The 11,872-nt window shown below is 36.6% G+C and overlaps 1 protein-coding gene across 1 annotated transcript; it reads right to left on the bottom strand.

Moving 5' to 3' along the window:
• Positions 1-3,017: 3,017 nt before the first annotated feature.
• On the bottom strand, positions 3,018-5,885 carry LOC121420651 (uncharacterized protein K02A2.6-like). Its single transcript, XM_041615315.1, has one exon. It carries the CDS (start codon positions 5,883-5,885, stop codon positions 3,018-3,020), a length of 2,868 nt encoding a protein of 955 aa, XP_041471249.1.
• Positions 5,886-11,872: the final 5,987 nt, after the last annotated feature.

Consider the following 11,872-nt stretch of genomic DNA (forward strand, 5'->3'; position numbering starts at 1 on the left):
TTGTTTAGGGGTTCATTTCAGGGAATATTTGCCAAGAGTATCGTTTTGTTTCCAATACTTGTTAAGGGGTGCATTTTCAGAATATGGAAATTACGTGTTTAGGGTGCTTTTCGGGACCCCATGGTCGCGCATGGTATCCACTCGTGAATGGAAGTGGCCCCCCCCGGGTCAGGATTAAGGGTAAGTGATGAACAAAAATCAAATTGAATGCTTGACAATAAATAAGAGAGAGAAAGAGAGAGAGGGGGAGAGAGAGGCACATGTTCTAAAGATAACAATGTCCCGAAGAATGCACGGTTGTATCATGGAGCTAACAGCTCTATGGTTGTATACACGCGTACACATTTTCACCGCTCTTACCGAGTGTTCGCACACATACATAAGGGTCTGAAAGCAGCCGAGAAAGACTACACAGGGCGAAGGTTTTCAGCGGTGATTCACGCTTCGGTGAACGCAACTATCTCGAAAAAGGGACGTTTCAAACGATCTCGGAAAAGCGGGAGTTTCCCTGACTGCTAAATACAGTTAGGTATGCTTTATGCATTTTCAACGCTTCCCAGCTGAGTATTTTGCTTAAGAATATTCCAATTATCGGGCCTCGAACCCCGTTTAGAAAATAGACTTTATTGTGCTTTTCACCTGCCTCGAGACCGTGACGTCACGTTTTGTAAGAAGCGTCGTGATTCCATAGGCTTGTACACAGAAAAACTGGGTGATTTTTTGTTTTCCAGATAACGCATTTAATTCTCTTCACTTCTATCACAGAGTGATATCACATATATTTTTTCCCCCAAGCTTGAATTTATGAAATCTACAGTTTTGAACTAGTTTTTGTCATATTTTATTTCCTGCTTATTTGCGCAGATTTCAATTCTATCTGCGTTTAGATTATGTGTAACAACTTTTCCTGACATAGCAATTTAGGCCCAATAAGAGCCAAACAAAGAAATCACAAAAAAGGTAGTGAATAGTTGTAGGTTTACAACAATTTGAACAATGAATAATTTTGAGTGCCATTTTCATCTGAAAACGAAAAAACAAATGGATTCATAACATGGAAATGGAAGAAAATATCCAATGCTTTTGTACACAAACCTATGGAATCACAACCCTCCAGACACAACGTGACGTCATCATTTCCAAGCGACGTGGGGGTGCTCAATCAAAGCGTAATTTGGAGGAGCAGTTTCTTTGATTTTTATTCAATATTTGTAACTATTGAAAGGAGATATATGTAATATTTTTGGTATATTTGTATTGTATGAATCAATACCTTTATTTTGATATATGATTGTTTTTACACCGGTCAGGGTCATTAAAGGCAAAACAAAACATCGCTCCCTGTTTAAAAAAAATCAATGTTGATACCTGAAAATAGTATGGATATAACAGTTACAGTATTAAAATGCCGTCATGAAAATCTCACAACACAAAAATCATTGGATGTATTATAAAAATATGAAATATAAGTGACCTTATTTCAGTTGCAGGAGTCCGTTGTTACAGAGAGTTCGTTGCATTTCAAAATTTTGCCATGTATTTATTAGTAGCGCCCTCTTCCGATGAGAGGGTACAATGCTCATACATGATCGTTGATTGGTGCACTGATGTGTGGAGGCGGGGCAACGAGCGATGAGGAACAAGTGTTTTTCTTCTAGGAAGTACGTTCCCATATACACATCGGCGTTTGCGAAGTGCCGTTGCAGTTCGGCCGACCACCGTGTCTGTGTTTACAATGAATCCCCACGTTTCCACTGCCGCTATGTCCTCGCCCTGAGTGAGCGCTGATTGTGTTATGATACGGTCATGTGGTCGCAGAGGTCAAAGGCCAGTCTAGTGTGTCTGTGTGACTATTTATAGAAATCCCAACACCATTTGGATTTATTACGTAGCATGCCTGCATGTTCTAACTCCCTCCGTGCATAACCTATGTACACTGTAGGTAAATGCTCTTTCTCATGCCGTGTCGCTGCTCCATGTATCGTTTTTCTACTCTCTTTTTTTTGGCAATACTCAAACTGATGAAGGGGGGGGGGGGGGGGAGTGGGTGCGGAGTGTGAGTTCTTTAGTTTGCTCTAGAGTATTTATTCTACAAAATTGTTACAAACGGTAATGGTTATTTTTTAGTATAGCAACTGTAAATTTATGTAAAACAAACAGAACTTTTTTGTAATGATGACTTTGTTTTTTATTATGTTTGCATGTTTTTAGGTCCATCATAAGACCAAAATGAATGATTCTGAAATCCCCAAGTATTTTTGCAACAATCAATCAAATGTATGTAATTATATCCCAAGTGTGCAAATTACCTATGCAGGGGGCCCGGTATGGAGCGGCATTGCGCCAAATTTTATGGATCATGTTGGTTGGAACTTAGGTTATATAAATCAAAAATCCAGTAGGCAGTTCTTTAAACGTATTTACAACAGACATTTATTAGTTGAGATGCAACAACGATCACTACTGCGTCATCTTGACAGCAGCCATAACTTTCTCCATGCAAGTATAGTCACGTGTAATAACAAAGTATAGTCTACGCTTGCATACCTTTATCAGTTACATGTATCACCACACCTCCCTTTCTTTAAAGAGGTTTATATACACATAGATATAATACTTCAAACTACAGAGTGACAGGGTGGACTACCTGTACACTTACAACAGTACTAGGGGATTATTCTGCCCCTTAAAGCTGGAGTACTGTCGCTGTCAAATATTTTAACATGCAATATTACAGTTCATATATATTTCATTTTGGCTGTTTGTATGATGCGACAATTCGTTGAACCGGTAGAGACATCTGTTGAGTTGAGTTTTGTGATAGCGATAAATTCAATCCCGTATTGCTGATTAACTTTAACATGCAAATTTATATCATGCACATGCAATCATGCAGTTATCATGGGGTTGTATTAGAGTTCAAACCATTTACAGTTTTTAAAGTTATTTTTGAACTCATATGGCTATTTACAAAACGAAACGCGAAAGTTTTTCTGTTTAGTTCGCTTTCCATCTATTTACAAGTTTAAACGATCTGGCGGTTTAACGACTCGTCCGCTTCTGGTTGTTCGGGATGGTGACGAAGATGCGCGAACATCAGATGCTGGTTCCGCTTCTGCGCTGTCATCTAGCTCGAAGTCATCCTGTACTGGTAATGGAATAGACTCGGCTTGGTGTCTGGGATCTGGCCTGAGGTGACGTCTGTTTCTGCGACGTATCTCGCCTGTGGCTGTTTCGATTTGGTATGATCTGTTATGATTATTGACAGATTTTATGATACCATGTTGTGACCAGGTATTAGTTTTCATGTCTTGGAGTATCACATGATCTCCAGGTTTTAGCTTTGGCAAGTCTTGAGCATGTTTATCGAATCGCTCTTTTTGTTTCACCTTCTGCTCATCCTTTCTTCCCCTCACAGATTTAGTATCAATCTGTTGGTTATTGAGCAAAGTGTCAAGCATGGGAAGGTTTGACCTAATCTGACGATTGTACAGAATTTCTGCTGGAGATTTTCCACATGCTATTGGTGAACTTCGATAGACTTGTAAAGCTCTGTGGATATCTTGTCCACTGTGTTGTGACTTCAGTATGAGATTTTTGACAATCTTCACAGCATTTTCTGCGAGGCCATTTGATTGTGGATAATGTGGACTTGATGTGGTATGGTGAAAATCCCATTCTTTTGCAAAGCTTTTGAATTCTTGGCTTGCAAATTGAGGACCATTATCCGACATCAGTTCACATGGTGTACCATGACGAGCAAATATTGCTTTCATGTGATGAATCACGGCCTTGCTTGTAGTTGAAGTCAAAGTACATACTTCAATGAATTGTGAGTAGTAGTCAACGACGACCATATATTCTCTTTTGTTCAAAGTGAATAGATCTACTGCAATTTTTTCCCAAGGACGATTTGGCACGGCATGTGGATTTAGGCTTTCAGCCTGTTGTTTTGGTTTGTACATTAGGCATGAAGTACAATTTTGGACCATTTCAGTGATGTCTGCATTGATTCTTGGCCAATAGATTACTTCCCTAGCACGTTTCTTACATTTCTCAGTGCCTAAGTGACCTTCGTGTACTTGGTTCAGTATGTATCGTCTCATGGAAGTTGGAATTACTATTTTAGAACCTTTGAATATGATTCCATCTGCTTCAGAGAGTTCACTTCTAATGTTCCAGTACTGTTTTATTCTAGCTGGACATTGTTGCTTACTTTCTGGCCAACCATTTCTGATGGTGGCTAGCAACTCTTGAAGCTCTACATCTTTTTTGGTCTCTTCAACAATTTCTTGTCTTTTGTTTGATGTTACTGGCATTGCTTGTACTATCATATCTACATAGACTCTGATATCTTCTTCAGTTTCAACATTCAATTCTGCTTTTGGATCTACTGCTCGTGACAGTGTATCAGCAGTGAACATGTACTTTCCAGGTGTATATGACACTTTGAGATCATATCTCTGTACTCTGATTAGTAATCTTTGAATGCGTAAAGGACAATCTGCCAATGACTTAACAAACAATGGGATAAGTGGCTTGTGATCTGTTTCAACTTCTATCTTTTGACCATAGATATATTGATGAAATTTTTCACATCCGTAAGTGATAGCTAAGAGTTCTTTTTCTATCTGAGCGTAACGTGTTTCTGCATCAGTCATAGCTCTTGATGCGTAAGCTATTGGATGCCAATTTTGTTCATGTTGCTGTAGGAGAACTGCTCCTAGTCCATTTTTTGAAGCGTCAGCTGATATCTTTGTGGGTTTTGTGCAGTCATAGAAATGAAGCACTGGTTGACTCATTAGAGTTTCTTTCAACTCGCACCATGCTTTTTCTTGTTCATTTTCCCACATCCACTCTACTTTCTTGTCAAGCAAAATACGTAGAGGTGCTGACCTTGTTGATAGGTTTGGAATGAATTTTGCTTGGTAGTTTATCATCCCCAAGAACCTTTGTATGTCCTGTTTACAGGTTGGTCTTGCCATGTTTCTGATGGCAGCCACCTTTTTAGGATCTGGTCTGACTCCATCTTGGCTGATCAAGTCACCAATGAAAGTCATCTGGTTCACATTGAACTCACACTTGTCTCGATTGAGTTTCAGGTTTGATTTTTGTGCGATGTCTAGAACTTTTCTCAGACGATCGTCATGCTCTTCTTGAGTGCTTCCCCATACCACTATGTCATCCATCATGGTATTGACACCAGGTATATCTACGAACAAGTTATGTATTATCTTGTGAAATACTTCAGGAGCACTGCAGATACCAAAAGGTAGTCTCAAGAATCTATATCTTCCGTACGGAGTGATAAATGTACAAAGCTTGGAACTATCTTCATCTAGTTGGATTTGCCAAAAACCACTTGATGCATCTAATTTACTGAAATACTTGGCTCCAGCAAACTGAGAGGTTATTTCAGCTCTAGAAGGCAATTTATAGTGTTCTCGTTTGATTGCACGATTAAGATCACGTGGATCTAGACAGACTCTGAGTTGACCATTCTTTTTCTTGACTACAACAAGAGAAGACACCCAATCTGTCGGTTCATCAACCTGTTTGATTACATTCATGTTTTCCATCTTATCTAGTTCCTCTTTTAGTTTCTTTTGAAGTGGAAATGGAACTTTGCGACATGCATGTTGAACTGGTTGTGCATTGTCTTTCAATGTAATGTGATGTTTGCCTGGAAGACATCCTAATCCTACAAATACATTGTCATAATCCTGCACTACAGTTTTGCCTGTTTTTGTCTCTGTTTGTTTAACAACATGATAGACGTGTTTTACTAGACACAAGTCTTCACTCGTTCTGAGACCTAGCAATGGTTGACGATTTCCAGGAATGATGAAACATTGAACACTGTGTTTAACTCCTTTGTACTCCATTTGGACATAACAACGACCTTTTACTGGAATGTTAGTCTCATAGTAACCTGTTAACTTTACTTTGGCTTTTTGTAGTTTTGGTTTTGGTTTCAATTTGTGATAGATTGTTTCAGGGAGAGTGTTAGCTTGAGCTCCAGTATCTATCTTGAACTCAACTAGCTCATTATTGACCCTCAATTTAACTTTCCACTCTTCCTTTGATTCATGTTCCTGTGAATCAACTGAACAAATCATGAAACCATCTGAATCTACCTTTAAGTGTTGCAATTCATTGACTTTTGCTACTGAGGTACGACAACACTTAACAAAATGATTTTGCTTACCGCACTTTTTACATGTTTTACCTTGTGCAGGACATTTTTCTTTGGTATGTCTATTACCACATCTTGTACATGTTTTTTTTGTTAGTACGATCTTGAGGTTTTGTTTGTCTTGTTTGTCTTGTTTGGTTTGACTTTTTACCAGAAGATTTCTTATTCTTGCTGAGAGAATCAACCGGAATTGAGGCATTTTTTCCGGTGGAATTCGACGTTTGGGCCTGCGTTCGAGTTTGTTCAGCAACCCGACAAACTTGCAACGTTTTATCCAATGTGAGATCATCTAGCCTCGACAAATGCTCTCTTAGACCATCATCTAAGATACCACAGATAATTCTGTCCCGTATAAGACTCTCTTTCAACGAAGAAAACTCACACGACTGTGAACGACTTCGTAATTCAGTTGCATACTGATCAACACTCTCATGCTCTAATTGTGATCTTGTAATAAATCTATGTCTCTCATACGTTAGATTACGTTTTGGCATGCAATATTCCTCAAATTTGTCCAACACTTTCTCAAGCTTCATGCTCTCATCCTCGGCAAATACAAATGTATTATACAATTCCAAGGCAGCATCACCTACTACGTGTAGAAGCATTGATGTTTGTGACTTGTCATCTTTTTCTGACATTCCTGAGGCAACATTGTATAGAGTGAATTTTCGTCTGAATCTTTTCCAATTCTCGGAAATATTTCCCTTTAAGTCAAGTGGAGGAGGTTGACTTAGATTTGTCATTTTGTCTGTTGTTGTCTTTGTTTCTGTGTATCGTTAATGTTAGTAACTTTGTCTTACTTTTTAGTTTAGTAACTTTAACATACCAATATCACTTGTGCATATACTCATGAACAGTATAATAATTAGCAAGTATTTGTATCTTTTCAACATTTATGTTTGCTCAATTATTACTACTTTCACTGAGATATAATGTTCATGTCCCATAAACGTCACGCTAACTGTCCGTCATACTGAAATTTGGCCAGGCACATTCATGCACTCCAAATCCATACAACGACATAGCCAACTTCTATGGACATAACATCACACATACAGCAATGGTCATTCACTGATACACATGAATACAATAAGCTCTTTGTCTTTCACCATCTCTCTCCTCACGGGGGTTAGGGAGAAAATGGAATGAACTGGCCTGATTTCAATGATTCCTCCATCTCAAAGCTCGGTGGGTTACTCAGCATAATAATGCAGGATCTGACACCATGGTTGGAACTTAGGTTATATAAATCAAAAGTCCAGTAGGCAGTTCTTTAAACGTATTTACAACAGACATTTATTAGTTGAGATGCAACAACGATCACTACTGCGTCATCTTGACAGCAGCCATAACTTTCTCCATGCAAGTAGTCACGTGTCATAACAAAGTATAGTCTACGCTTGCAGACCTTTATCAGTTATCACCACAGAGGTAGCCACATATTTTTTTTTCTGAATTCATTGCACAACTTCCCCTGAGCCATGCACCGTTCAAGAACAAGTTCACCCAAACAAAAAACTGATTGATTAGAAAGAGAAAAATCAAACAAGCATATCACTAAAAAAGTTCAGCAAAATCGGAGCTAACATAATTATGATACTTTAAAGTTTCGCTAAATTTCACAAAACAGTTTTATGCACATCTTAGTTGGCATGCAAATGTGGTGACTGATGACACAAACCAGTCACTATATACTTTATTATTATGAAATATGAAATATTCTCATTTTCTCCCCATTTTCATTTGAAATAAAGTTGCTCTCCTACTATGTTGTTTTATCATTATCTGGTTCAAACAATATAAGGTCCTAATTTTCAAATCTGTAAAAGCTAAAATGATATATAATTCAAGCAATAAAAACACAACAAAAATGAAATTAGTGAGTGACATAATTGACTCTCATTTTGCATATCATAGTATTGAGCACATAATATTTTTTTTTCATAAATTTTTTTTCATATTTTACATCCGATTTTGATGAAGTTTTCAGCGTTAGTTTTGTTTGATTTCTCTATCACACAACTTTTTTTCTGGGGTGTTAGGTATATAATCTTGCCAAGCGCACTTGACATGATTTACAGGCCTAGCCTATATTCAGTGGCGTAACTACGGGGGGGGGGGTGGGCACGTGCCCCCCTCCCCCATCAGCTGGCAAAAAAAAACGGGGAAAAGGAGAAAAAGAGGGAGAAAGAATAGAGACGCAGTGGGAAAGAAGAAATCATTGTTCATTATAGTTTTAGTTCTAATTATGTTATATTGCATAAGAGAAGTTTTTTTTCATAACTTTATGAAACATAATTTGCTCAGGGCCTACAATATATGTCTTCATTGTTCCCGGTGCTCACATTGTCTGTTTAATGAGATATATAATCCTGTTGTACCAAAACCTCTGGGTTTCAAGTCATTATACACCAAATGATTTCCTCGCACTTAGCGTCATTCTTGTTTTAATTTAAGTAATGACATATATGCTTCTTTTTCATGACTACTTAAAAGTGATTGCGCAATTTTAAGGTTTTGATATAAAACATTTCCTGTCCGTGCTTACGTTCGCAGTAGTAGATTAGTTGCTATATAAGTCTGCTCATCATGAACTTCGAAAATCTCTTTTTCTGATCTGAATATAAAATTTTTTTAGCTCGCGCTTCGCGCTCGCATCATTTGGTTAGTGAAATTATACCTATACGGTCTTAGTGAATTCCTACAAACAAGCCTTAGAATGCCGCTCTTCAGATGTGAATTTCCTACATTTTCAGCTCGCGCTTCGCGCTCGCAAGAGTGAGATGCGTATGTTAAACATGATCATTATCACTTCAAGTGCTTCGTGTGCTTAGATATAATTCTAACAAAATCAGCAAGCGCTTGGCACTCGCATTAGATGACCTTGGTGAGATATGTATACTCTTAATGGATTACTAAAATATAGCCCTTAAAATGTCTATGTTTGGGTTCATATAATATAAATATACATAATATAAATCAAGTTATTATTCCAGACCCGGTTGTTTAAAAAATAATAATATGAATCCAAAGTCTTTATTCCAGACCCGGTTGTTTCGAAAATAATAATATGAGCCCAAAGTCTTTATTCCAGACCCGGTTGTTTCCAAAATAATAATATGAGCCCAAAGTCTTTATTCCAGACACGGTTGTTTAAAAAATAATAATATGATCCAAAAGTCTTTATTCCAGACCCGATTGTTTCAAAAATGATAATATAAGTCCAAAGTCTTTTCTCCAGACCCGGTTGTTTCAAAAATTATAATATAAATCCAAAGTCTTTTTCCAGACCCTGATGTTTAAAAAATAATAATATAAATCCAAAGTCTTTATTCCAGACCCGGTTGTTTCAAAAATAATAATGCAAGTCCAAAGTCTTTTTCCAGACCCTGTTGTTTCAAAAATCATGATATGAATCCAAAATCTTTTTTCCAGACCCGGTTGTTTAAAAAAATCATGATATAAATCCAAAGTCTTTTTTCCAGACCCGGTTATTTCAAAAATTATAATTTTAGTCCCAAATGAGATACATTGACGTACAATGATATTCCAGTGGAATAAAAATGAGAATCGAGCTTACTCTTTTCTCCAGACGCTAATGGTAAATTGAAAATCAAGCATAGTCTTTGCTCCAGACCCGGTAACTAAAAGCTGAAACTTTATAGTAATGTGTTTATATGGCACAAAAATGCGAAATCTTTTTTCCAGACCCGGTTAATTAAAAAATTATAATATAAGTCCAAAGTCTTTTTTCCAGACCCGGTTATTTCAAAAAATTATAATTTTAGTCCCAAATGAGATACATTGACATACAATGATATTCCAGTGGAATAAAAATGAGAATCGAGCTTACTCTTTTCTCCAGACGCTAATGGTAAATTGAAAATCAAGCATAGTCTTTGCTCCAGACCCGGTAACTAAAAGCTGAAACTTTATAGTAATGTGTTTATATGGCACAAAAATGCGAAATCTTTTTTCCAGACCCGGTTAATTAAAAAATTATAATATAAGTCCAAAGTCTTTTTTCCAGACCCATTTATTTCAAAAATTATAATAATTATAAAAAAAAAAACAAAGACCCACGATCCTATTTATGTTGAATAACATGGAAATGTAGCGTAGTCTTTCTGTCAGACCCAGTTATAAAGTCATTAAAAACACAACAACAACAACAAAACAAAGACCCTGCAACCATTAAAGGTCAAGTACTCTTCAGAAAAATGTTGATTTGAATCAATAGAGAAAAATCAGACAAGCACAATGCTGAAAATTTCATCAAAATCGGATGTAAAATAAGAATGTTATGACATTTCAAAGTTTTGTTTATTTTTAACAAAATAGTTATATGAACGAGCCAGCTACATCCAAATGAGAGAGTCGATGATGTCACTCACTCTTTCTTTTGGTTTTCATTGTTTGAATTATACATTATTTCAATTTTTACGAATTTGACGATTAGGACCTCCTTGCCTAAAGCACAAAATGTTAAAATAATAAATTTCCACGTGTTGCAGGGAGGAATGAAACTTCATTTCACATGACAATGACGAGAAAATAAAAATATTTCATATTTCATTTAAGAAAATACAAAAGAAATAGTGAGTGATGTCATCAGTTCCTCATTTGCATACCGACCGAGATGTGCATATAACTGTTTTGTGAAATGAAGCAAAACATTAAAATGCCATAACTTTCTTATTTTACATCCGATTTTGATGAAATTTTCAGTGTTATGCTTGTTGAATTTTTCTCTTTTTATTCATATCAAGTTTTTGTTGGGGTGGACTTGTCCTTTAAAAAAAATAATTTCTTGTATATTCCTTCCTTTTTTCTTTGAAAACACCTAAATAACAAAACATTAAAATACATATGAAAAAACTGAGAAATAAGATATCAGTAAACAATAGGGGGATTACTTCCCGAAAACGATAAAGTTTTTGATTGACGATCTAAGATATATTATATAAAAGAAAAACATTCTAACAAGAGGGGATAACCATTCCATTCCATGTTTTTATTTGGCAATAAGTCATGATTGACTATTTTTGCCACCCACTGTATGAGAAGTAGGGTAACAATTTTATTTAGTATTATTTTTATTACTTCTTTTTGTCTCACCTGCATAGCAGAGTGAGACTGTAGGCGCTGCTTTTCCGACGGCGACGGCGGCGGCGGCGTCAACATCAAATCTTAACCTAAGGTTAAGTTTTTGAAATGACATGACATAACTTAGAAAGTATATAAGCCTAGTTCATGAAACTTGGCCATAAGGTTAATCAAGTATTACTTAACATCCTATTAGAGTTTCACGTCACATGACCAAGGTCAAAGGTCATTTAGGGTCAATGAACTTAGACCATGTTGGGGGAATCAACATCAAAATCTTAACCTGAGGTTAAGATTTTGAAATATCATCATAACTTAAAAAATATATAGACCTAGTTCATTAAACTTGGACATAAGGTTAATCAAGTATCACCAAACATCCTGCATGAGTTTTACGTCACATGACTAAGGTCAAAGGTCATTTAGGGTCAATGAACTTTGGCCGATTTGGGGTATCTGATGAATTACAATCAAAACTTAAAAAGGTTTTGGATCTGATTCATGAAACTTGGACATAATAGTAATCAAATATCACTGGACATCCTGGGCAAGTTTCAAGTCACATGG

The sequence above is a fragment of the Lytechinus variegatus genome, chromosome 8 (genome assembly GCF_018143015.1).
Source record: "Lytechinus variegatus isolate NC3 chromosome 8, Lvar_3.0, whole genome shotgun sequence".
NCBI lineage: Eukaryota > Metazoa > Echinodermata > Echinoidea > Temnopleuroida > Toxopneustidae > Lytechinus > Lytechinus variegatus.